The 26,334-nt window shown below is 49.3% G+C and overlaps 2 protein-coding genes across 3 annotated transcripts; one reads left to right on the top strand and one right to left on the bottom strand.

Annotated features, from left to right (window-relative positions):
- Nucleotides 1–6,196: 6,196 nt before the first annotated feature.
- LOC308249386 (tubulin alpha-1D chain) lies at nt 6,197–21,733 on the bottom strand. 2 transcript variants are annotated; one of them, XM_080670795.1, is made up of 4 exons: nt 21,519–21,733; nt 8,673–8,895; nt 7,946–8,094; nt 6,197–7,230 (listed from the first exon to the last, which is right to left on the bottom strand). In XM_080670795.1, exons 2-4 carry the CDS (start codon nt 8,791–8,793, stop codon nt 6,247–6,249), a joined length of 1,254 nt encoding a protein of 417 aa, XP_080526921.1. In that variant the 5' UTR covers nt 8,794–8,895; nt 21,519–21,733; the 3' UTR covers nt 6,197–6,246. The 2 variants fall into 2 exon arrangements, with proteins under 2 accessions (XP_080526921.1, XP_080526920.1); XM_080670794.1 differs by lacking the exon at nt 21,519–21,733 and adding an exon at nt 12,431–12,537.
- Nucleotides 20,662–25,869, top strand: TUBA4A (tubulin alpha 4a). Its single transcript, XM_080670796.1, has 4 exons — nt 20,662–21,343; nt 23,338–23,560; nt 23,842–23,990; nt 24,234–25,869. Exons 1-4 carry the CDS (start codon nt 21,341–21,343, stop codon nt 25,203–25,205), a joined length of 1,347 nt encoding a protein of 448 aa, XP_080526922.1. The 5' UTR covers nt 20,662–21,340; the 3' UTR covers nt 25,206–25,869.
- The last annotated feature ends 465 nt before the right edge of the window (nt 25,870–26,334 follow it).

The raw sequence follows: 26,334 nt of genomic DNA, 5'->3' as shown, positions 1-26,334 counted from the left end.
GATGGGACCTGGGAGACCGTGGCGAGCTCCATCCAAGCTTGACACATTTGCCAACCAACAAGCCACCTGGCCCCTGGTCCCGCTGTCGCTTCTCTCTAAACAGGCTCGATGATCGATAGTTACCCCGGAAGAAATCGCCACCTCAAGGACTCACAGATTTCCCTTTTGGGCCTAAATCCTCCCCCCTTTTTCAGATTCCACCTCTAGCCCCAGGTCCTCAAAAGAGGACAGACCTGCCTCTCATAGCATCTTGTGGCATCCTTAATCACACTTGTCAGAGTTACAAATTAACATTTGTTTATTTGATTGACATGTACTTTGCCCACTAAAATGTAAATTCCACAGGGCAGAGCTTGTGTTTTTTTTTGTACTAGAGTATTAGGGCTCAAACACAGTGGTGGGGTTCAAAAACAACCATAGGATGATTAAATAATGCACAGTTGCGAACCTCTTACAGTTTTAACACGTTTGGGGAAGTAGGGTTAAAGGGTAAAAGGAAAACAAAACAAAACAACAATAAAAAAAAGGAAAGGAAATTCCCTGGTTTTAAGATTGTCCTTCCCAATGTGATCCTATTAAGTAGACTTCTGCCTCAAAGTGACTCCTGGGTTCAAGCTTCATGGGAGATTTAGAGAACTTCCAGAATTGGCTCCTGCTTGATATCCACCAAGCATTAATTGAACATTTCCATAGTAAATGTGGCCAGGATATAAAAAGAAGACTGTGGCCCAATCCCTGCCTCCTCAGAGTCCCAACTCGGTAAGATACTAGCCCATTAATACAGCCCACAGAGAAACCCCAAACTTTTGAAAATAGATCTGGATTTGCAGCCTGGCACTACTATGTGCTTTGGGGAAACCTCTAAGGATTCCATTTTCTTCCCTAAATACAGGGAATGTCTAGGACTGTTTGAAAGTCAGATGAGGTGGGCTGCGTAGTCAGTCTTAGTAAAATCTTCTCTGGCATCATTATTGGCCCAAGCAGTAATGGCTATGAATCCAGAAGAGTGTTTAGGCTTTATGACCCAGAAACACTTCTCCAAGGAGATGGGCTTGAGCCAGATATGGGCAAAGAGTGGCATTTAGAAGTGGTATTCAGAGGGAGTATTTAGAAGCTCATTTTGGCTGAATAGCTCAGCTACGTCCTCAAATAAGAAACTTTGTCCAGTTGTCCTGGCTGCCCACAGTCTGAGCCTCCTGCCTACATTTGGGGAATTCCCATTGCGTAGGTCTTGATGGCAGCCAGGCCAGCCACCGCCTGCCAGAAAGCCCGGACACTTGCTCTCCTAGACTTCTCGGCTCCAAGGGTGCAGGCAAAAGACACAGCTCGGCCAGTGGCAAGCTCCCACTGGGACTCTGAATCTGGATCAAGTCACAGAAAAGCTGGGGCAGTTGAGAAATAATTTCTGCATTGTGATGGCAGTGGAGGCAGCAGTGGCCTCTAGTGTCTGGAGGAGAAAATGTCAGCCTCGGTGTCTGGGTGGGAGGGGGCCTCACTGCAGTGGGCAGAGGGACTGGCAGGCTGTTCTGTGCCCTGACCTTGACTATGGTGCCGGCTGCCCACGTTCCCTTGGTGCTTACCTGTTTGCAGAGGCTTGTTTGGTGGCCCTCTTACTGATTCTGTGTGCTACCTGATATCTCTCTAAGTCTCTCTCTCTCTCTCTCTCTCTCTCTCTCTCTCTCTCTCTCTCTCTCTCTGTGTGTGTGTGTGTTCCTTTTTTAATCTGCCGGGGTTAGTTTCTGCTGTTTACAACAAGAGTCCTGACTGATCTTGGTATAAGAGGATAAGGTTAGGTTAGATCACTCTAAAATCTTCCAAATCTCTTTCTTCTTCTCTTATCCCCACAGACATTTTTCTAGCACCTTCCATGTATGTGGTTATATTAAGAATAGGAATACAGCCCTAGCCGGTGTGGCTCAGTGGATGGAGTGTCGGCCTGCGGACTAAAGGGTCCCGGGTTCGATTCCAGTCAAGAGCATGTACCTTGGTTGCGGGCACATCCCAGTAGGGGGCGTGCAGGAGGCAGCTGATCGATGTGTCTCTCATCGATGTTTCTAACTCTCTCTCCCTCTCCCTTCCTCTCTGTAAAAAATCAATAAAATATATTTAAAAAAAAAAGAATAGGAATACAAAGAGGCTTAAGTTCCAGTCCCTATACTCAAGAAGATGAAAATATAGCTGGGACATAGACAAATGACAGCTGGGAGAAATTATATAAAACACATCTAGCAAGCAGGATTCATCTCCTTTGTTCACAAAGAATTCCAACAAATCAATAAAAGACAAACAATGCCACTTTTTTAAATGGGCAAAGGGCACAGACAAGACAGTTCATAGAAGAGAAAGTACCGACTTTTAAACAATTGAAAAGATGCTCAACCTCATTCATAACAAGAGAATTATGAGGGAAATCTGTGACAAAATACTTTCACTTATCAAGTGATTGACCAAGATTAAAAAGTTCAGTACATCATATGGGCAAGGCTGTAGGCACAGGCATTCTCATACACTGGTAGAGGGAGGGTAATTTGGTATAACTTCTAAGCAGAGCAATATTGGGTATATTAAAATTAAAGTTGCATAGCCTTTGACCATGATTGCAATTCTAATAACTTATGGTTGATTATACGTGCAAAGAAGTATACACAAGGGCTGCAGCATTCTTTTCAATAGCAAAGAATTGGAAACAACCTAAATACCCATTTAACCAGTACACTGGTTAAATAAGTGATGGAATGGAATGGAATACTAAATTGCCACCAGAAAGAATGAGGTATGTTCTCACACAGACCATCTTCTAGATTTATTGTTAAGTAGGGGGGAAAAAAACAGGTATAGAACAAAGTGTATGTAGATGTGTATACACACATTAGTATGTATACTAGTAGATGTCTCTGGAAGGAAACACTAACAAAAAAGTTAACAGTGGTGGCTGCCAAGAGGGGAACCAATGAAGGAAACATTTTCACTGTATAAACTTATTTTTGTTAATCTCTTTAGTACTTTTGAATTCTGAAGCATGTGTACATAACTGTACAGATACATACAGAATTTTAAAAAATCTAGTTGGGAAAATAGGTTATTAGTAAGAAGCTAAGCAGCCTATGCCAAGTACAAAATGAGTGATAGTGACACAGTAGGGGCTGGGAGAAGCTAGAGGAGGCAGAGCTCCCAGGGTTGGATGGGCTCTGGGTGACCATGACCTAAGCTGGAAGGAATGACAACACTGAGACAAGCACCGGGAGTGGCATTCCAGAAGGAGGGAATGGTGAGAATGCAGCTTTGGAGGCAGGCATGTTCCTGACACATCAGAGGCGAGAAAATAAAGGTGTTGGTGGGATCCAAGGCTGGGAATCTGTCTCTTGTGTCTGCCTGCAGGAGATAATTGTAGTCTAGCTTTAGAAGCTTCAGGGATGAAAACATTCCCCTTCATTGAGGGAGTCCCCAGGAGCCCAGCTAGGTCACTCCCAGCTGCCCCATGGAGGTCAGAGTTGCCACCTCTACACACCCACACCCAGTCCAACCTAGGCCTGCCAGCACCTGCCAGCAGAGTTTCTAGCTGGAAGGCCTTTCGGGTCTGAGAGGAGATGGCCTTACAGCTGCCCAGGCTGGGCTGGCTGGTACCGTGGACAGGAGGGGAGCCTGACTGCCTCTCTGGATGCCCAGCATCCTGGCAGGTGAGGCCCTCCCTACTGGCCTCCCCAAGCCCTCACCTCACCTCCTATGAGATGTTGGGGGGTAGGGAGAGGACTTTTTAGAAGGTACTGACAGCCCCAAAACATGGGCCCAAAGACACCTCTGTTCTTGTTCAGCCCAGAAACTGAACCCTTGTTACCTCCGTGCGCGCCCCCCTGCCCCCCCGCCCAACAAATGCCTGGGCAGGGCAGTGTCAAGGGGAGTGTCACCCCCTCCCTGCCTTTGAGGCACCTGAGTCACTGTCTGGGAATTGGGGACTTGGCAGGCCCAGAAAAGTTGGTGTCTGGAGGGGGGCCTATAACTACTATAGGCAGGAGGGGTGGGCATCTGAAGAAGGGGAGGGCAACAGCATAAGCCTTGGTCCAGGCTGGCCTGGGGTTTGAATCCTTATGCCTTCCTTTACTGGCTGAGTAACCTTGGGCAAGCCTCAGTCTGCACATCTATAAAATAGGCATTCATTTGACAAGTCTATTCAACAAATACTGAGTATCTAATATATGTTGGGCAGCATTCTGGTACTGAGAGTAGAATAGACCCTGTTCCCATGAAGCTTCCAGCCCAGTAGGTATAACTGTATTTACCTCAGGATTAAACCAGGTAATATGGACCAGTAGATGCTCAATAAATGACATGATTGATTGAGGCTCTCTCCCCAAAAACCTCACTTCCCTCCCCAAGTTTGAGACCAATCGAGAAAGAGAAAGACATAAGTCAAATAAAGATTTGAAAATCAGTTCTCTTAGTGAAAACCAGCTTTGAGGATATAGCTGAGCTATTCAGCCAAAATGGACTTCTAAATACTCCCTTTGAATTAAATTGCCCCCACCACCAGTTCTATACACATATATTCACAACTTCAGGCCTCTCTCCTCCCAGGACAGAGCTTCCCATGTGAGCTTAAATCCTCAAATTGAGAATACTTGCTTTCTCTGGACAAGTTATTGCAAACTAGAAGGAGGAAATTGCTATGCCAGGCACACCCATTTTCTTTCTAAACCCCCCACCACTCTGTTGCTTCCACTCCATCCTCTACTTACTACAAAGTAATTATTGGAACAAAGGTGACAGGGACAGGTAATGGGTCTCTGGGAAGGCAGGAGTCACTCCATTTCCGGTGTAGCCCAAGGTGCAGGTATGTGTTTTATTAGCCTGTTTTCTCTGAGATCCATTCCTCCATCTTCCCTGCCCTGCTCTGTGTCTCAAAGGCTGCACTTTCTTTTTCCTTGGCCCCTTTGCCATCTAGCTTCTGTCTAGGTTCAGCAAATGGAAGACACTGATCGAAGATTGAGGGTGGGAGGAAGGGAGAAGCCAGGGTATTTCTCCCCCTCTCTCAAATCATGGGGCACCTCAGATAGTCATTGTGTCTCTTCCATGGCTCTGACTCTTGCCAAATATCCCTCCCTCCTTGTTCCCTTCTGGTCACTCTGGGTAGCTCTGCTGTGGCTTCAGCTCCCACCTGGTGTCCCAGTTCCGAGCCTCTGGCATTATCATCTCATCCCTTGGCCTCCAGCCCTAGGGGTGATAGCAGCTTCCTGGTGTTACTCACTTTAGGGTTGGCTTCCCAGCATCCCATCCTGAGAGCTGGAGGCTGCAGGAAGGACTGCAGAGGGCAACACTGGGCACTGAATCTCTCCAGAGGGTTGGGGGTAGGGTGGGGTTGCCCAAGTTTCAACAGCTCCAATGGCTAAACCAACCCTTCAGCCCAGTGGGAGCTACAGAAAGTTCATATACAAAGATTTTAGGGGCGGCCATATGGTTGGAAGTGAGGGCTGGAAGCTGTGCTGGTATAACACACGGCATTTGAAAAAGGGGTCAATTGTCTTCATCAAAAAATGGCAAGTGTTGATGGAGCTCGCAGTAGGGCAAGCCCAGCCCCTCCCCAGCCATTCTTCCGTGGTTACTGCCACAGTGCCACTGTTCCACCTTAATGCCAGCTTCTGGTCTCTCTAAGCCCAAACCGCCTGCTTGAAGAAGATAAACCCCCTCTATAGGGTGAACACCAGCTATGTCAGACTGTGTCAACTACTTCAGACTACTCTAAGGCACCACTTCAGACCCTCCTGGCCTCACCAGCTCCAGTTGCAGTCTTGTGCGGCTCCGACCAACTTCACACACATGCTGTTTAAAAGCACCTTACCTCCTGTCCCAGGGTTTCTTTGTTGATGATGCAGCCCAAGTGTGTGCAATCCAGAAGTTCAGGGGGGTTCATGCTTAATGGACTGAAGGTTTAATCAATGGAAGAGTGGAGTCGGTGCATAAATTCCCCCATCCTCACCACCACTCCTACCCAAGGAATGCTTCTGAGATGCCATTTATTCAGCTGCATCTGCTCTAAATTCTCCCTCCTTTCCTGCTTTACGCCCTCTTCTTAGAATTGCACCCATTAATGAAATCTGAAATCAGATCTGCTTTCTGGGGAGCCCAGGCTAAGATACCAGTCTTCCTGTCTCTCATTGAGGCCCTCCCCCCATGGTTTTCCCCAAGAGAAAAAGACATTTGTGAGACAATAATGCCACAGCACTTTATTTAGGATAGATACAAAGGATTCCCCTAGTATTCATCCCCCTCCTCCTCGTCTCCCTCCCCCTCCACACTATCCATGCCTACCTCCTCGTAATCCTTCTCCAGGGCAGCCATATCCTCCCGGGCCTCAGAGAACTCACCCTCCTCCATGCCCTCACCCACATACCAGTGCACAAACGCCCTCTTGGCATACATCAGGTCGAACTTGTGGTCCAGACGGGCCCAGGCCTCGGCAATGGCGGTCGTGTTACTCAGCATGCACACAGCACGCTGCACCTTGGCCAGGTCACCTCCGGGCACCACAGTGGGTGGCTGGTAGTTGATGCCAACCTTGAAGCCTGTGGGGCACCAGTCCACAAATTGAATACTGCGCTTGGTCTTGATGGCAGCGATGGCAGAGTTGACATCCTTGGGCACCACATCTCCACGGTACAGCAGGCAGCAGGCCATGTACTTGCCATGACGGGGATCACACTTCACCATCTGGTTGGCAGGCTCAAAGCAGGAATTGGTGATCTCCGCCACCGACAGCTGCTCATGGTATGCCTTCTCTGCGGAGATGACTGGCGCATAGGTGGCCAGGGGGAAGTGGATACGTGGGTAGGGCACCAGGTTGGTCTGGAACTCTGTCAGGTCCACGTTGAGGGCCCCGTCAAAGCGCAGGGAAGCTGTGATGGAGGACACGATCTGACTGATGAGGCGGTTGAGGTTGGTGTAGGTGGGGCGTTCAATGTCCAGGTTGCGGCGGCAGATGTCATAGATGGCTTCGTTGTCCACCATGAAGGCGCAGTCTGAGTGCTCCAGGGTGGTGTGGGTGGTCAGGATGGAGTTGTAGGGCTCGACCACAGCTGTGGACACCTGGGGGGCTGGGTAGATGGAGAACTCCAGCTTGGATTTCTTGCCATAATCAACAGAGAGCCTCTCCATCAAGAGTGAGGTGAAGCCGGAGCCGGTGCCCCCTCCAAAGCTGTGGAAGATGAGGAACCCTTGTAGTCCTGTGCACTGGTCAGCCTAGAAAGTGAAAGTGAAGAGAAATGTGGGGCGTGAAGCACAGCTGACAAATGGGAAAGAACCAGCTTGTGCTGTTTCACATTCCCCCCATGTGTCATAAAATCCTTGGAAGACTTTTTCCAAGAGCACAAAACAGGGCCTGATAAGGTCGGCCCACTCTCTCCTCCTCATCCCTCTTCCTCTCTAAAGCCTCCTGAGGTCTCTATCAAACAGCTCTCTTGAATCTTGTAACATAATCATTTTTGTCATCACACTTTGCCAGCTCTACCCATACCCGTGTCTCCCTGATTTAACTCCAGATATTTCTGGAGGGTTTCTCCAACAATCCAGGAACTTATCCCCAAAGTCAGTCATCGAGCCCTGGGCCAGCATTATTTGGATCCCTGCTTTTCATAAGGCCTTCTGCCCTCACCCCTACAATACAAGGTGATATTCTAGGAATGCTTATGGACCTCCATCACTTGGCCAGGCAGCCCATGGACAGGTTTACCCTGGTGGCCATGCTGCCCAGGATTGGGCCTGTTGCTGTAGAAGATAAAGAAGACATCCAGCTCCAGGCTGCAGCTATACTCTGCCTCCCCTGACCAGGATGCAGGGCCCTGATCCTGTATGCTTAAGACTTTTCCAGGAGGCTCTCCCAAGGGCTGAAGCTGCCCTTCCCCTATCTGGCCTCCAAACTACAACAAGAATCCCCAGCCTTTAGCCCTTCTCTCACCAGCTTCCGAATCCGGTCCAGCACCAGGTCAATGAGCTCCTTTCCGATGGTGTAGTGGCCTCGGGCATAGTTATTGGCAGCATCTTCCTTGCCTGTGATGAGCTGCTCTGGATGGAAAAGTTGGCGGTACGTGCCCGTCCGAACTTCATCTGCAATGAACAGAGTTTTAGGCCTCACTCCTCTTGTAGCCTGGCTCCCAGAGCCCCAGGGTACCCAGTAGAAGTGGGGTCTCCAGGCTCCAAGTCCTACCCTGGAGGAGCCCCATTCAGGTTGCTGCTATTGCCCTTGACTTTAAGTGTTCATCAAGAAAAGGAAAGGCAGCCGAAACCGGTTTGGCTCAGTGGATAGAGCGTCGGCCTGCGGACTAAAGGGTCCCGGGTTCGATTCCGGTCAAGGGCATGTACCTTAGTTGCGGGCACATCCCCAGTGGGAGGTGTGCAGGAGGCAGCTGATCGATGTTTCTCTCTCATCGATGTTTCTAGCTCTCTATCCTTCTCCCTTCCTCTCTGTAAAAAATCAATAAAATATATTTAAAAAAAAAAAAGAAAAGGAAAGGCATGTGGGGTGACATTGACACACTAGAGCTGAGTGACAGTGGCTCGGCAGATCTGGAGTTCTAATTGGCTGCAGTAACTGGGAACCACACACTCCAGTGCTCTTCAGTTATAGAGAAGGACTTGCTGTGGTACCTGGGACAAGGCCATAGAAGAGATGAATCATTACTCACCAATCACAGTGGGCTCCAGATCCACAAACACAGCCCGGGGCACATGTTTTCCAGCCCCAGTTTCACTAAAGAAGGTGTTGAAGGAGTCATCCCCTCCCCCGATGGTCTTGTCGCTGGGCATCTGCCCATCTGGTTGGATTCCATGTTCCAAGCAGTAGAGCTCCCAGCAAGCATTGCCAATCTGCACGCCGGCCTGGCCCACGTGGACTGAGATACACTCACGCTGAGCAGACAAATGGCAGAAAACACCCTTAGCAGAGAGAAACGTATCATGCCTGGACACAATTCCTGCCTTCCTTCCTTGAGTGGTTCTCCGGCTGAGGGCAAAGTTTCTTGGACTCTGCTCTCCTTGCCCCACCCCCTGTGGCTAAGCATTTACAGGTGGCATTGAGGACCAACAGGCATTGGTTCTGGGGGCTGGGCCAAATCCCTCAGGGGAAGCAGAAGATGTGGGCAGTTCTCAGATTACAGAGTCTTGCTCAGGAACTAAGCATCTTGAATGTTGAGGGGATCAAATGAGGGCAGAGAACCAAAGTCAACCCATTCGTGTTCAGAAAGAAATTCGGGGCACTGGTGAGGGAAACAAGATCCAAGAGAAGTTTCAGGAGTCAAGGATAAGGAAGAGGTTTACAGAAGCAGAAAGAACTCTGGATTCATGTGACAGCCAGAAATGCCAGTGAGAAAGGAAAAAGGGGGCCTGGAATCGACATGCACGTGCTACTCTTTCCTCTTGGGTGTGCATGGCTCTGGAGTAAGGTGGGACTGGAAAGAAAGGTCTTCCCTACATGATTCAAGGCTGCTGGTCAAAGAACCCTTGGCCCCTGAAACAGGATTGTTGGTCTAAGAAAAGAGAAAGGTCAGTGTCCTTCCTGGGGAGTCCCATGAGAATCAAGAAGGCTTGACCCTCTTGCTTCATCAAAGATTTATTGAGCCTCTACTATGTACTGCACACTGTGCTGACACTGGGGACACATAACACCTAACACTCAGTCCCTGCCCTCAAGAAGCTCACTGTCTAAAGAAGGGAGAGTTTCATAAGTTAACAGATGTGTGGCAGTGTAGTCAGTGGGGTACCAGAGACGTCTCCCAGACCACTTCCCTGGGTACTACCAGAGTAATTCTCTGCTTGATAAATAATTTCCACAGACCTTTCAAATAAAGTGAGCACATTCATCAAATTTCCCCAAATTAAGGCTTAACAATACAGAGGATGTGGAGAAATGTGAACTCTTGCACTGCTAATAGAAGCCTAAAGTGATGTATCTCAAATTAAGAAGAACCATATAATATGATACCATTTATATAATCAATACTATGCATCATTGACAGATAAATTTATATATTTACTATATAGTCTTGTAATGTGTATATATTGCAAAAATAAAGAAAGCAAAGGAAAAAAAAAGAAAGCAAAGGAAAATATTAGCCAAATTTTGAATAATGGTTCTCTCTGGTAGAGATGAATGTAATTGGAAAGAGATCCCCCCCTTTTTTTTTTCTTTCTTTCTTTTTTTGAGATCCTATTTCTTGAAGTGGGTAACAGGTTGCTGCTATTGCCTGTTATATGTTTTACATATCTAAAATAGTTCGTAAATTTTTTAAATGAGGATACTTTCTCCATAAATTTGACATTTTTATCCTATATAATAAAACCCTAATATGCAAGTCGACTGACCAGTGGAACAACCGGTTGCTATGACGTGCACTGATCGCCAGGGGGCAGGCGCTCAACACAGGAGCTGCCCCCTGGTGGTCAGTGCGCTACCACAGGGGGAGCACCGCTCAGCCAGAAGCCAGGCTACATGTGGGGCGGTAAGGAGCGAGGGGTCCCAGACTGCCCTGGGCTGGGAGAGGGATGTCTGCCTGCTGGCTTAGGCCCAATCCCCGGAGGGATCCTGGACTGCAAGAGGGTGCAGGCTGGTTGAGGGACAACCCTCCTGCAGTGCACGAATTTTGTGTACTGGGCCTCTACTATGATATAAGGGCCTTAACTTATGATTTTTAGGTGACTGAGATTAATCCATAAATCATTTGTATCCTAGCCCCATTACTTCTGTACTTGCCTCAAGCAAGTCTTAGCCTCTCTGTTGATGTCCTCCACTATGACAGGGGGCAATAATAAGAGCCCCGTCCTAGAATTTCTTTGAGGATTAAGTGAAGGAATGCATTCATGTTGCCTGCCTCATTTCATGACACATTCTAGGGTGCACTATATGTTGGGTCCCCCCTACTAAACCCCTCAGCCCCCAATCACTGAGTCATAGTAAGAGAAGTTAACAAATTAATCTGGGAGGGATTTAAGGACACAGGAGTTCAGAAATCCACAGGTCCAGAAGAGAGAGCTGACTCAGCTTCTCAGCTCACCAACTACCTGGCCAGGCCAGGGACAACTGCTGCACCTCCGAGCCTGGCCAGGCTCTGTCTACAAAGTCAGACACTGTCCTGGCCCCAACTGCTGGCTCGTGCAAAGTGTCTCTGATCTCTCAGGTATGCCTGAGGTGCTGAAATCAATGCCCCTTATGGTGAGCCAGCAGGTTTGGGGCAAAGAACGCCCCTGGTGTCACACAGACTTGGCCTCAAAGCCCCATCTTTCTATGACCTCAAACAAATTACTTCCCCTAGCTGCCCTTGCCCCTTTTTCTTGACTAAAAAGAGCACAATCTCGTACCTGTATCCAGCAGGCTTTGTCATTATATTGATTAGATCCCATATATTAAGCATTAATCAGTTCCAGAAACTATGCTAAGTGTTTCACATACATTATCTCATTTGAGCTTCACAACAGCCCCCTTGAGTAGGTATTTTTATTAACCCATTTTACAGATGAGGAAACTGACTCTCAAAGAGGTTAAGCAACTAGTTCAAGGTCATGAGCAAAATGAAGAATATTCAAAGCAGGGACAGCCTGGCTCCAACTATGTTCTTTTTTTTTTTTTTTTTTTTTTTAGAGAGAGGACGGAAGAGGGATAGAGAGTCAGAAACATCGATGAGAGAGAAACATCGATTAGCTGCCTCCTGCACACCGCCCACTCGGGATGTGCCCGCAACAAAGGTACATGCCCTTGACTGGGATCGAACCTGGGACCTTTCAGTCTGCAGGACTAATGCTCTATCCACTGAGCCAAACCAGTCAGGGCTCCAACTATGTTCTTAACTGTTCTTCTATCCTGCCTATGTGGGGAGACAGGTTAAAGATATCAAATGATCCCACACCCAGACAACTCTGAGTAACTGGAAGCACCCTCCCCTTCTCCCTCTCCCCTTCCGCCCCCCCCCCCGCCCCCGCCACTAATATGTAACTGCAGTTGGGCAGGCTATGAGGGTGTATCCTCACAGCTGGGAGATGGGACCACAGTGAATCTGCCATGGGGCCCAGGGTTTGTAGGGCAATGCCTACATTTTGTGCTCCAGTCCTGCTTACCCCACACTCCCTACCCCTAAATTCAGAGCCCTTTAGCAGCCCTGCTCCTGAGTCCAGGCTCAGGAAACACACACACACACACACACACACACACACACACACACACACACACTCATACATCCTGGTTACCATCCTTCTTCACCCCTGCACATACCCCCACATATCAGCACATTTGGGAAGGGGCACACACATCTGGAAGTCTCTTTCCCCCTTCCTCACCCCACCTGCCCACACACTGTAGCCCCATGAGTACCTGGACTCCCAGAGATTCCTCACACCACCCACCTGGGCCCCCTGGGACCCTCACTTGCATGCTTAGCACCCAATCTCCGCTCACCATGCTGTTCGGTTGAGTGCTGATTGGGATCGTCTGCTGCTAAATGGAAAACAGGGATGGGTTCGTGAGAGACCCACAGCCTCCAGCCTCCTTAGACTCTCTGGTCTGCTCTCAGGGTGGAAATGTTGTTAGAAACATCCCCAGGAGGGCAGGCCTGTTGACTTGGTTACCAGGCAGCCGGCAAGTCCTGGTCCTGGGCCCAAATAGGGAAGTGAGGTGGAGTGTAGGTGGGGCTATGAGGAGTCTGCGGTGAACTAGAACAAGGAGTCCTTGGGCAAGAGATGAACCTCAGGGCCTTTGGGTGGGAACTCTATCATAGAACATAGGGAATAAGAACTTGGGTTTAGCCTCATCTCTAGCATTTAACTTTTTTGCCTCAATTTTCTCATCTGCAGAATGGGGAGAGGTGGTATTGTGAGGATTAAACAACATAAACTTCCTAAGGGCTCTGTCCAGAATTGCTGTTGTTCTCCATGGGGCATGGGGTAAACAAGCTGATGAGCAGGGCTCAGGGCTATTTGTCAGAGTCTCTATTTCAGTGCAAGTTGTTGCTGGTCTCGCCTGCCCTGATTTCTCCACAGAAGGACTCGCCCTATGGCCTTAGGCAAAATTATGAAATAAAAATGTTAATCTCTCACGTTTGTATTCTGTGTTGTAGTTCTTAAGGCTGCTTCACCCCTTATCTCCTTTGAGACCCTCAACTTTGTGAGGTAGGCAAGGTGGGGCCTCCATTCCCATGATGTCTTGCCCAAGGTCACATGGGGGTTAATTAGTGGTAGAATTAAGAATCTGGGACTCAAGCCCAGTGCTTCTCCGCTTTCCACATGGCAGAGTTGTCACTGTCCCTCATCCCTGTCCTGTGTCTCTACTTTCTTCCTTCCCTTTTTCAGTTGCAGTGGTGATCATTCTCTTGCATACCCCTCAACTCCCTGGCCTCCCTCTAGCTTCAGCAGCCTCATTTGACTAAACCACAACCCTAAATAATCCATTTCTTCACCAAGTCTGTGCCTGTACTGACCCAGCGAAATAGTGGGAAAAAACCAGAACCAAGCTGATGAATCTGACTTTGAATTCATGACCTCAAATGGACCCTAAAGTTGCCTGGAAACCACACATCTCGTCTGTCATTTTCCCAAATAGCAACCATGACCTGGAATAGGAATGCCAGATTTAGCAAATGAAAGAATTTTATCTACCAATTCTATCCAAGAAGTAGTTGCTACTGTGAAATTTCAGTCACTGTGGCAATTAGCGGGGGTTATTTTGAGGGAAGGGCTTTTTCAGAGTCCTTCGCATCACAGTTTACTAGGGAGTGACCCCGAATATCAACGTGGCTAACTCTGATTTGGGTTGTAGACTGAAGTCTTCTCTCTTCCACCTGGACCTAAGAGGCCAAGATCCCCAGAGAGAAGACACAGTCACCAGCACTTCAAAGGTAAGGAAGCCCAGCCTCCAACAGGGCTGATTCATGAAGCCACAGACCTCAGGAATTGTCATCCTGGGAATTATTATTCAGATGGAGGAATTTGGGGCCTACCCACTGGGCCCCAAACTCTCTTATCTAGCACTTTGTTAAACTTTATTTATTTATTTATTTATTTATTTATTTATTTATTTATATTGATTTTTAGAGAGGAAGGGAGAGGGAGAGACAGAAACATCAATGATGAGAGAGAATCATTGGTTGGCTGCCTCCTGCACACCCCCCACTGGGGATTGAGCCTGCAACCCAGGCATGTGCCCTTGGCCAGAATCGAACCTGGGACCCTTCAGTCCACGGGCTCTATCCATTGAGCCAAACCAGCTAGAGCTGTTAAACTTTTTAAAAATATGTTTTAATTGATTTCAGAGAGTGGAAGGAAGAGAGAAACATCGATGCACTGCCTCCTGCATGCCCCCTACTGGCAATCAAGCCCAAAACCCGGCATGTGCCCTGACTGGGAATTGAACTCTGACCTCCTGGCTCATGGGCTGATGCTCAACCACTGAGCCACACCAGTCGGGTTCTTTAACTTCTCCCAACTGGACTCCCAGTTGGGCTCAGAGTCAACCGAGATATCACCAACTCTAGAGAGAGGCAGGTGGGGGAGGGAGCCTTATGTAAAACAGAATAACGAGACAGATTTTTAAAGCATATTAATGTACCTAAGTTATAAAATAAGAGGCAGTCAATACTCTAATTCCTTCAACAAATATTTATTGAGTGTCCACTATGTGCCAAGCACAGTACCTGATGCCAGGGTTACAGTGGTGGACAAAAAGAGTCTGTGCTCTTAAGGAGCTGACATTTTCATGGGCAAACACATAACAAATTAAGAAGACAATCTCAGAGAGCCACAAGCACGTGAGAAAACAAAACTGTATAATGGCACCGAAAGAGATGGGAGGTGGGGGCTGCTGCTGAGAAGGAGCAGCTCTCTAAGAAGGTGACATTGGAGCTGAGAGGGAATGACCGGGTGTTAGCCATGGCAGGATCTGGATAGAGCGCTCCAGGCAGAGAAAATAGTGAGTGCAAAGGTCCATAGGTAGGAGTGAGCCCCATGTGTTCAAGGAAACTGAGTGAGGGAAGGAGAGATCTGTACAAGATGAGATCACAGAGCTAAAGGGACTTGGAAGGAGAATAGCTTTGATTACAAGTGCAATAGGAGGGTTTAAGCAAGTATCATTGCCTACTTTGTGTTTTAGAGAGGTTATTACAGCTGCTGTGTGGAGACTGCATTATAGGGGTTCAAGAGTAGAAGCAGAAAACTGGTTAGAAGGCTACAGTAGGCATCCAGAAATGGGGGATGGGGCTTGGACTGGAGTGGGGATGATGGGAAATGGCTGGATTCAAAGTAATGGGACATGTTAATGTGTGCAGCAGACCTACCCAACAGCCTTACCTGCCCCCTGCCTCCACTTCTTTGCTGGCAGGGTCCTGATTTGTTTAATTACTCCCCTTCCACTTACTCAAGGAAGATGGCTTTCCCCCAGACCTATGAGTGAGTAAAGAGCAGTTTAAACCATTCATGGTAATTCTAGTCCCTCCTTCCAGAGATTGGTTTAGGAATGGGGCCAGTGAGCTAGAAGGGGAAGTCTGCAAGGATGCTTTAAGGAAAGGTTTTTCTCCCTGATAAAAAGAGATGTGGGAGGAACCCCCCCTTTTCCTGCCTTAGGACAGTGTCAGTTGGAGACATGATACTTGGAGCTGCTGCAGGCATCTTGTGATCATGAGGGAAGATGCCACCAGCTCATTGAGGATGCCAGAGCAGAAAGCTGGAAATACTGGGTTGTTAGTGACATCACTGAAGCAACCCTGGAACCGCCCTACACTCAGAATTCTTGTGGGCTAATAAATACCCTCATTGTTTAAGCCGTTGTTAGTTAGGCTTTTCATTATTTGCAGCCAAAAAAAGAAAAAAGAAATCTAACTAATAAAAGAGGAGAAGGAGAGAGGGAAAGAGGAATGCAGGATGATCCTAGGGTTTTGACTTAAGCATGTGGGTGGAAGGTGATATTGTTCACTCTGGCTCAGAAGCCTAGGACAGAGCAGGTTTAGCAGGTACTGGGGTGAGGGTATTGAGAATTCTAATTAGAATCTGTTATGTTTGAGATGTCTAATGGGCTTTCAAGTGGTGATGTCAACAATGCAAAAAGTCACATGAGTCTGAAGTTCAGAGAAGTCCAAAATGGAGATACAAATTTGAGAGTCAGCAGCATATAGATGTTATTTCTTTTCATCCCATTCTTTCACTATGGTTGGGGAAGGGTTATAGACTGTAGTTCTGTTCCTTTTGGATAACCCTAGAAATGTTGTAACTTTTTATTAAGGACATTTAAAAATACACTTGCAGGAGAAATAATATAATAAAACCCCATACCCTCATACTCATCACTCCCCTTCAACAGTTGCTTTTTCAGGGACAAAAACAAAGAAAAAGAGAGACCAGGACTGAGCCAGGGGGACTCCCTTTAGAAATAAACCATGAAAAACTACCAAGAAGAAGTGGCCAGGACAAAAACCAGGAGGGAGGGGGGTGTCGTTGAAGCCAAGAAAGCAATGTTTCAAGGAGGAAGGGAGGATCAACTATGTCAAACACAGCTGAGAGGCTGAGAAAGATGAAGATAGAGATGTAAACATTGGCAAGATGGAAGTCACTAGAGAACTTGGCAGATCATCTCAGTAGAGCATGGGAACCAAGCCTGCATAGAGAGTGGGGAGGAGAGCAGATACGGAGATAGCCCTTTAGAAAGGTTGGCTGTGCGGAGGAAGACAGCTGGTAGGTGCTCCAGTCTGAAAAAAACAGGAGGATGTGCACTAAGGCTCAGCTCCACCTCTCCCAGAGGGAGTCAGTGGAGTCATTTGAAACTTTGAGGACCTTGTTGCCCTGCTCCAAGATGGAGGTGTAAGGCCTTAGCTGGTTTGGCTCGGTGGATGGAATGTACGCCTGCGGACTGAAGGGTCTTGGGTTCGGTTCCGATCAGGGGCACGTGTTTGGGTTGCGGGCTCCATTCCCCGGTGGGGGGCATGCAGGAGGCAGCCGATCAATGATTCTCTCTCATCATTGATGTTTCTTTTTCTCTCTCTCTCCCTTCCTCTCTGAAATCAATAAAAATATATTTTAAAAATAAAGATGGAGGTGTAAGATTCTGGGAAAAGGTTAGAAAAGACAGAGATAACAATGGGCAAAGGGAAAAAGTATAGCAATCCAGAGATTGTGTTTTACTGGACACCCATGTATGGTAGATGGACTAAGCAGTGATTCAATGGGAAGAGTGAAGTGCTTGGAATCATCTTCTAGATTCTGTACATGTATGTGAATGTCTAAAAGTTTTCAGTTGCCGAAACCGGTTTGGCTCAGTGGATAGAGCGTCAGCCTGCGGACTGAAAGGTCCCAGGTTTGATTCCGGTCAAGGGCATGTACCTTGGTTGCGGCATGTCCCCAGTAGGGGATGTGCAGGAGGCAGCTGATCGATGTTTCTCTCTCATCGATGTTTCTAACTCTCTATCCTTCTCCCTTCCTCTCTGTAAAAAATCAATAAAATATGTTTAAAAAAATACAAGTTTTCAGTCTGGTAATATGGACCATTACCTGCATATCCATGCAGAGCTATGGCCCTAATTCAGAAGCATCTGTATATATCCTGAGGCTATACACACTCACAGTCATGCGTGTGTGCACATGTGTGCATGCACAAAATCAGAAGTAGAATCTTCATTCCACTAACATGCCTTGGATATTTCTCCCTGCGCCTTTGTCTTCTCCATTTTCCCTGCCAGAAGGCCTGCACAGGGATTGTAAACTTCTTGCTACAGGGGCCAGGTAACCTAAAAGTGTAATGTAAGCTGAGCATATGATGTTAAATGGCAACAGATACTTGTCTTCTGTGTCAGGAAGACACAGAATGGTGTGTACTGAGTGAATTGGAGCATCTTGTTGCCTATCATAAAGCTCCATTTGTTGCTGTATTGGTTTCCTGTTGCTGCTGTAACAAATAGCTACAAACTTAGTAGCTTGAAACAACACAAAGTTACTATGTTACAGTTCTGGAGACCAGCTATCCAAAATTGGTCTTATGGGGCCAAACTCAAGGTGTTGGAAGTGTTGCCTCCTCCAAAGGACTCTAGAGGAGAATCTGTTCCTTGCTTTTTCCATCTTCTAGAAGCTGCCCACATCCTTTACTCACCGCCCCCTTCCATCTTGAAAGCTAACAATCACACCTGACCTTTGCTTCTGACCTCTCCTTCCCTGACTCTGACTCTCCTGCCCCCCTCTTCCATTTGCAAGAACCCTTGTAAGGGCTGATCCCACCCAGAAAATCCAGAATTATCTCCACATCTCAAGATGTTTGCCTTAATCACATCTGCAAAGCCTTTGCCATGTAAGATAATGTAGTCACAGGTTTTGGGAATTAGGATATGGATCTTTTTGCAGGGCTGTTATTCTGCCTACCACTGTTGCTAAATGGGAATGTAGGCCTAATATGGACAGACCCACCAGTTCTTTTCAATTAAACCTAGAAATCTGCATTTTTTATTGTCTCCCCCCCCCCCCCCCCAATTGATTTCAGAGAGAGGAAGGAAGAGGGAGAGAAAGAGAAACATCAATGGGCTGCCTCCTGCACGCCCCCTACTGGGGATCAAGCCTGCAACCCAGGCATGTGCCCTGACTGGGAATCAAACCCCAAACCCGGCAACTTCCTGGTGTATGGGATGACACTCAACCAACTGAGCCACACTGGCTCAACTAGAAATCTGCATTTTTATATGACTGTGTAGAAAAAAAGTTAACATAAAAGGCCTGAGATTGCTATCCTTAGAAAGGCCTGCTTACAAGATTGGCCATTGGCTGGCATCTGGGAACTTGGCTTTTGAAGTGTTCCAAATCAGCAGTTAACTGACAGTGATGGTTCGTTGTGCCACTCTTAATCTAAATATAATTTATGCTGAACACCTGCTTTTCTTCTAGGAGTCTGGAACTGTTGTATGTGCTAGGCAAAGGTGCCTATGTGACTGACACCCAATAAAAACCTTGGTCTTCTTTGGGCAGAAACACTGCAGAGAAATATTGCTCCATTTTTATTCTGGAGGAAGAACACACTTTGTGAGCCCTTATGGGTGGAAGAGGGCATAAATTACTCCACGCACCCTTGTGTTTTTTCCCCTTTCAGGCTGTGTATTGTCCTATGTTGCTGTAATAAACCTTAGTTGTAAGTACAATTTTATGCTGAGTCCTTTAAGTTCTTCTAGCTAATCTCCTAACATAGGGGTGGTCTTGGAAATGCCCCAACACAAAGACAATTTCTGAATTTTTTTTCATATTCTAAATGTTACAGGGTTTATTAACACTGTGAGGGCCAAACAAGACATTTCTGAAAGCAAATTTGGCCTCCAGGCTGCCAATTTGTAAATTCTGGCTTCTTAGATGTTTACCCTCATTTTAGTCCCATCTCTGAAGTGAAAAATTCATCCGACACACTCAGCACACGCCTACCATGTGCTAAGCACCATGGTAGGAACTAGGGATACAAAGATGAATGAGATACAGTCCTTACCTTCAAGTTTGCTATGTAGTGAGATGGAAATGTACACAAATAAATGCAGCATGATGCACTACACGCACCACTATAAATAAATAAAATGAATAAAATAATAATCCAGATAGCTGCTTACAGTGTTTTGCCACATCTATACACATTCCTCAATTCATCTGGTCCTCGCAATCTGAAGTTTTCCCACTTTTACAAATGAAGAATCTAAACCTGAAAGTCAAAGACATTTAGGGTTTTGCCTAAGCTAAAATCTCTTTTGGTATTCATTGTGCTGGTGTGGGGTTGCACAAGGGAAAAGAGCCAGGATGGTCTGCACGAGGCCAGATGTTCTGTTATCACCAAGGTTCTTGCTCTGTGGAGACCATGACCCCATTTCCCAAAGCAGTCTTGCTCCATGCCCTTGTCAGCTTTCTTTTTTTATGAATGAGTCTTGTTCTTCCAACCAGATGGTGAGTCCACTGGGAAGAAAGTGTTTCACCGTATTCCTTTCCCTGCCTTGCCTAAGTAAGATGTCGTTTAGCTATTTTGTTGAAAGTTTCCATGCTAGTTATTTTGTCCTGCTGTGTTGTGTTGTCAGAGAGCCTGGCCGTAGGAAACACTATGGTAGGAGAGGCAGGTGAATCCTTTGCAAGTGACTAGCTGGTGGGACAGGTTCCTTAAGTGTGTGCGGAAGGGCACATGGGGCACTTCCTGATGAATTTCCCCAGTGAAGGGAGACAGCTAGGAAATGTAAGGCACGTCAAGGAAAACAGAAGTGGATTGAGACGTTCATTCTTGCAAGAAGTGGAAATGAAACATAGAAAGAGGGGATGGCTTCTGCTGAGGCCTCCACCTGAGTGCTGACGCTCTAAAGATGCAGGTTGTAGATCCTGCCCAGGGCTGAGGGTCAGAAGAGGATGTGAAAGTCAAAATCGGCCACCATATCAGTCTTCATTTTCTTTTTGCCTCTTCCGAGTCAACAAGCATTCTGATACCTCACAACAATGCTTTCAGGGTGGCGTCGTCTCCTATTCTCCGATGAAGAAGCCAAGGGTTCAGTGACATTAAGTCACCTGCCCAAGGTCACATCGGGCAGTCAGGATGCGAGCCCAGGTGCTAAGGACTTCAGGCAGAGCTCCCGCGGTTCCGGCAGCAGGAAAGCGCGCAGGCGGTAGTGGCAAGGGCTCGCTAATAGCTAATAGTGACGGCACTGATGACGAGGCCACTATCCGGCGGGCACCGGCCGAGCGGGGGCAGCTTCCCCGGGTCTGCCCTCGCAGACAGGCTGCGGGGCGCAGCTCCGCGGGGCCGTCGAAGGGATCGGCACCCTGGGGCTCAGGCGGTGCAGCTCGCGGTCCTCGGCCGCCCACAGGCGTTGACCAAAGCCAGCTGTCCCGGGCGTGCAGCCGCAAGGGGTTCCTCGAGGACCGGCCGGAGCCAAGCAGCCTGTGGGAGGCGCCAGAGAGGCAGGGCGGGAGGGCACCTGCGAAGGCCTGCTGCAGCCACCTGGAGCAAACAGCCTCTCCGGCACCGGCCTAAGTCAGAACACCTGAGCGCCCGGCGTCCCCATGACGCAGGTGCCGGCGAGACGCGCTCTGGCTCCGCGCCCTCCGTGCCGGCGTGTGGGTCCAAAACCCTGAGCGAGGAGTTCAAGTCCCGATTGCTACACATTCGACAGGTGAGGGACCAGGGCACGACTTGCGGGAGGCCGCCGCTCTGGCCCCACCCCTGGAGCCGCCTACCCCTCGCGGGGCGTGGCCTCTAGGCCTCAGCGCCTAGTGGGCGAGCGGAGCACGGGCCCGCCTCCCTATATAAGGCGGGTGCCGCACTGCAGCTAGCGCACTTCTCACTGAGACCCGTCGCCCGGACTCTACGTGAGACCCACCACCCGGACTCAACATGGTGAGTGCGGCCCCGCCAGGATCTTGCCCGCCCCCTAATTGTCCCTCTCCCTCAGGCACGCTCCCTCTGGAGATGCGTGGAGCCCTCCATCTGGCGTTCCGAGTCTCAAGGAGGCGCAAGGGTGTTTGCTTCACCCCCACCCCCACCCCTACCCCCACCCCGTCCGACTACTGACTTTGGCCGGGCCGTGTTTTCCACTTTCAAAGGCTGGGGAAGGGGGTGGGTGGAGTGAGACTCTTCTCTAGGAGAGAGGAGCGGTCCTGGAGATCCCTTCCTGCTCCACCAAGCATTTGCGCCCTAATCCTCCTGAGGGGAGTCACGCGGTCCGGCGCCCAGTTTCCGCGGGCGAGGGAGACCCGCTTGGCTGCCCTCGGCCGCCAGCCTCACCCCACCCAGTCCCTGGAACGGACCGAACACGTGCTTGGCGCCAGAAGATGGAAGGGGATCGGGTTACTGGATCCAGCATCCTCTTTTCCTTCGGCTGTGTGTGCATCCCTCCTGCCCACAGCCTCCCCCCACCGTGACTCAGCACCCCGCTTCTGAGCCAGGAATGGGGTTCGGTCTCGTGAGGCGGGCCGGCCCCTCTCCAGCGGGAGCGCGGTGGCGCGGACGGGCAGAGACAGCTGTAGCTGAGCGGGAGCTCGGGCTGAGGCCAGGTTGGGGGGAGGGGAAGAGGTGCGTGTAGGGGGGTGGTATTTATAGCCCTGAAACGGGGGCCGAAATCCAATCCTCGCTTTCCGCTGGGATGTAATTGGAAAGAGGGGGGGCGAATACAGGGCGGGGTGCAGGATGGCGTTCATTCTGCCCGGGGCAAGGCGTGTTACCTCTAGTGCCTCACCGCGGGTTCCGCTTCCTTTTCTGAGTGTTTGGAAACCTTCACCCCGCCATTTCCGTGTCGGACAGGGAGGCCGCGCAGCCTGGCGCCGCGCCACTTTGGCGCGTCAGGGGTTACTTTCAGACAGGCATGGGCTACTAGGGCTGCGACTGCCCTAGTACTCACAACCCCTATTGCCCTCACCTGCCCTCTGCACTCACAGCATTATCGCTGCTATTTTCCTGACGCCTGTCGCCTCGGATGAAGGTGGTAAAGACTCCCAGAGTGCAGTGTGGGAGAGGGAGATTAGGGAGGAGGTGGAGAGGGAGCCAGAAGGGATTTAAAGGTGGGGGAGAGGGCATCCTGATGCCAGTGTGGTCAGTTGATGCCAGACTGGAAGGCTGAGATACCTCTGCAGCCCACAGGAAAGAAAGGGGGAGAAGGTTATATGAAATTTTAGTTGTGCATCCTCAAAGCAAAGAGTTAAGTGAGTGGAGGCCTCTAGCTATAAACTGACAGATCTGGAAAACCTGTCTTTTCTCGGGCTCTTCAGAAGCTGTTTTTGTGAGGGTAGGAATCGGGAACAGCTAAAAAGTTGCCTGTCCTTGTCTCAGTTATTGTAGTGGCTGCTGGGCTCATAGGCACTTGCCCTCTCCATCCTCCCTGAGTATTCTCTGAGTGTGGCAGGGTCATGTGGAGCCACAGCTCTTGCTTTTTTTTTTTAATGTTTTTATTGATTTTTAGAGAGAGGGGAAGGGAGAAGGATACAGACATAGAAACATTGATGAGAAACATCATCAATTGGCTGCCTCCTGCACACCCCCCACTAGGGATCAAGCCCCCAACCTGGTCATGTGCCCTGACTAGGAATCAAATTGGTGACCTCCTGGTTCCTGGGTCCATGCTCAACCACTGAGCCACACCAGTGGGGTGAACCACAGCTTTTAATTGACAAGGTGTCCCCATGAAGTAGTAGGCTAAGGGGCTGGCCTGCCCTACTGGGTGTCTCCAGTTGGGGAGCCTGGGCAGGCTGCCAGTCTTTTCTACCTCTGTCCAGCCCCAAATTTCCACTTTTGCCAACTGAGTCATCCTAGCTAAAAGGTGATAGGATGGGAGAGGTTTATAAGTGAGGACTTATGGGTGTGGGGCTTATGCTCTGTCCCCTCTTATTATTCCTCAGCGTGAATGTATCTCAGTCCATGTGGGGCAGGCAGGTGTCCAGATGGGCAATGCCTGCTGGGAGCTCTACTGTCTGGAACACGGAATTCAGCCTGATGGGCAGATGCCCAGTGACAAGACCATTGGTGGAGGAGATGACTCCTTCACCACCTTCTTCTGTGAAACCGGAGCTGGAAAGCACGTACCCCGGGCAGTTTTTGTGGATTTGGAGCCCACCGTAATTGGTGAGAGAAAGAAGGGGGTGGAATTGAGGGGAGTGGAGAGTGACTCAAACACTTCTTTCTGGAGAGAGTATCTAGACCTGGCTTTCCTCACTCAGTTTGAATCTAATCGAAGGCTGGTCTTGCACAGCAGGTCTGGGTTTCTCTCACACTGGTATCTTGGACTGGCAGAAGGATGAGCTATTGCACATATCTCACTGCAGCTACCACACTGAGGGAGGGAGGTCCGGGCTGAGCACAGCCTTGTGGCTTGGGCCCTGACAATGTGGTTTGTGCCCTTGCAGATGAGATCCGAAATGGCCCATACCGGCAGCTCTTCCACCCAGAGCAGCTCATCACCGGGAAAGAGGATGCTGCGAACAACTATGCCCGTGGTCACTATACCATTGGCAAGGAGATCATTGACCCAGTACTGGACCGGATCCGCAAGCTGGTGAGAGTCTGGCAGGGAAGGGAGGTAGCTTTTGATGATGCTAAGGGTCAGGAACATTTTTTTCCGGGCCTTTTTGAGGGAGTCATCTCTAATTGTACATGTTCCAGAGCATGTTGCTGCTATGGAATACTCATTAGTCTTTGTTGTGACTCCTGAGATATTTAGGCTTTTGTGGAGCAAGAATATAGAGTTCCTCAGGACCGTCTCCCACCTACATTGTTCTTTTTCTTTCTTGTCTTTCAGTCTGACCAGTGCACAGGACTTCAGGGCTTCCTGGTCTTTCACAGCTTTGGAGGGGGCACCGGCTCCGGCTTCACCTCACTCTTGATGGAGAGGCTCTCTGTTGATTATGGCAAGAAATCCAAGCTGGAGTTCTCCATCTACCCAGCCCCCCAGGTGTCCACAGCTGTGGTCGAGCCCTACAACTCCATCCTAACCACCCACACCACCCTGGAGCACTCAGACTGCGCCTTCATGGTGGACAACGAAGCCATCTATGACATCTGCCGCCGCAACCTGGACATCGAACGCCCCACCTACACCAACCTCAACCGCCTCATCAGTCAGATCGTGTCCTCCATCACAGCTTCCCTGCGCTTTGACGGGGCCCTCAACGTGGACCTGACAGAGTTCCAGACCAACCTGGTGCCCTACCCACGCATCCACTTCCCCCTGGCCACCTATGCGCCAGTCATCTCCGCAGAGAAGGCATACCATGAGCAGCTGTCGGTGGCGGAGATCACCAATTCCTGCTTTGAGCCTGCCAACCAGATGGTGAAGTGTGATCCCCGTCATGGCAAGTACATGGCCTGCTGCCTGCTGTACCGTGGAGATGTGGTGCCCAAGGATGTCAACGCTGCCATCGCTGCCATCAAGACCAAGCGCAGTATTCAATTCGTGGACTGGTGCCCCACGGGCTTCAAGGTTGGCATCAACTACCAGCCACCCACTGTGGTGCCCGGAGGTGACCTGGCCAAGGTGCAGCGTGCCGTGTGCATGCTGAGTAACACGACCGCCATTGCCGAGGCCTGGGCCCGTCTGGACCACAAGTTCGACCTGATGTATGCCAAGAGGGCGTTTGTGCACTGGTATGTGGGCGAGGGCATGGAGGAGGGTGAGTTCTCTGAGGCCCGGGAGGATATGGCTGCCCTGGAGAAGGATTATGAAGAAGTTGGCATCGACTCCTATGAGGACGAGGATGAGGGAGAAGAATAGACCAGCTGCCTGGAGCCCACTCACTATGTTCATTGCAAAATCCTTTCGAAATAAACAGTCTCCTTGCACGATTTCTTGTTCCCTCTGTGATGTGAATACTTGAGCTTCTGCTGCCTTCCTCTTTGTGCTGCTGCTGTTGCTGCTTCTGCCCTATTTGCTGCTCATGACCCTTTTCCCTTCCATGGCTGAAGGTGAGACCTGCCAAGGATCCCTTGCCAGACTCAGGAAACATGACCCCAGGGACCTTAATGCAAGATCCTAAGGGGTACCCAGGATAGGGAGGAAATGAGGACTGAATCCTGGACCAGTCTGTCCAGCCACAAGCTATTGAAGGATATGAGTCTTCACTTCTTTTCTAGGTAGGAGTTTTAAGTTCAAAAGTTTCTGTATTTGGGTTGGACTAGACCTATTCTTCCTGCTGCTTCTGCATTCACCGACTCTGGAAGCAAGGCTTGGCCCAGGCACCTCTGTTATGAGGGCTTGGGAGTGGGGCTGAGCTGGCCCAAAGTTCCTTGGCATGGAGCCCAGTCATAAGCTTGGGGGATGGGAGGGAACAGGGCCATCTCCTAGAGTTGTTTATGTCACTGCATAAACAGCTTTGCATAGCTTACTGTCTCACTGCTTTGCTGGGGGCTAGGGCTGTGCCATTAAAAGTCAGGTCGTCTCCCGTTTGTGCTTTCTTTCTGGCCTCGGTCCCTCTGCTAGCTGGTGGGAGCCTCTTGCCAGGGCCCTGGGGAAAATTTCAACTTTGCTAATAGGCACCCCAGGACCCACACTGACGTCAGCATGTGGGGGTGGGCAGGATTGGGGGAAAGAAGCTTCAATCTCAGGAGCAAGCGATGCCAACCCTGCCCTGGCCTCCCCTCCCTGTGATTCAGGGACTCAGCGCCCTTCCCTGAGGAACAGGTTTCAAGCCCAGCAAGGCAAGGCCCCTGTTTACTCAGCAGAGTAGGCAGGAAGTGGCAGTTGGATACTGCCACACCACACTGGCCTCATTAATCATTAACCATATGTGAGCTAAAACCATCTGGGAGAGACTGGGCCAATATGGCTGCCTCCTCCACTCCCTTTGCCCCAAGGCTGAGGCTGAGACCTGTTATCTAGCTGTCTCAAGCTTCCTTGGATGTCT

Source organism: Plecotus auritus (genome assembly GCF_963455305.1).
Source record: "Plecotus auritus genome assembly, chromosome: 5".
Classification (NCBI taxonomy): domain Eukaryota; kingdom Metazoa; phylum Chordata; class Mammalia; order Chiroptera; family Vespertilionidae; genus Plecotus; species Plecotus auritus.
This window is presented reverse-complemented; position numbering and strand designations above follow the sequence as displayed.

What these genes read in the sequence shown, in the direction of transcription:
- TUBA4A (XM_080670796.1), top strand. An exon ending in TTTGGAGCCCACCGTAATTG is followed by an intron (nt 23,561 to 23,841) that starts GTGAGAGAAAGA and finishes GTGCCCTTGCAG; the next exon opens with ATGAGATCCGAAATGGCCCA. An exon ending in TGGACCGGATCCGCAAGCTG is followed by an intron (nt 23,991 to 24,233) that starts GTGAGAGTCTGG and finishes CTTGTCTTTCAG; the next exon opens with TCTGACCAGTGCACAGGACT.
- LOC308249386 (XM_080670794.1), bottom strand. An exon ending in TCTGGAGCCCACTGTGATTG is followed by an intron (nt 8,095 to 8,672) that starts GTGAGTAATGAT and finishes TGTTCATTGCAG; the next exon opens with ATGAAGTTCGGACGGGCACG. An exon ending in TGGACCGGATTCGGAAGCTG is followed by an intron (nt 7,231 to 7,945) that starts GTGAGAGAAGGG and finishes TTCACTTTCTAG; the next exon opens with GCTGACCAGTGCACAGGACT.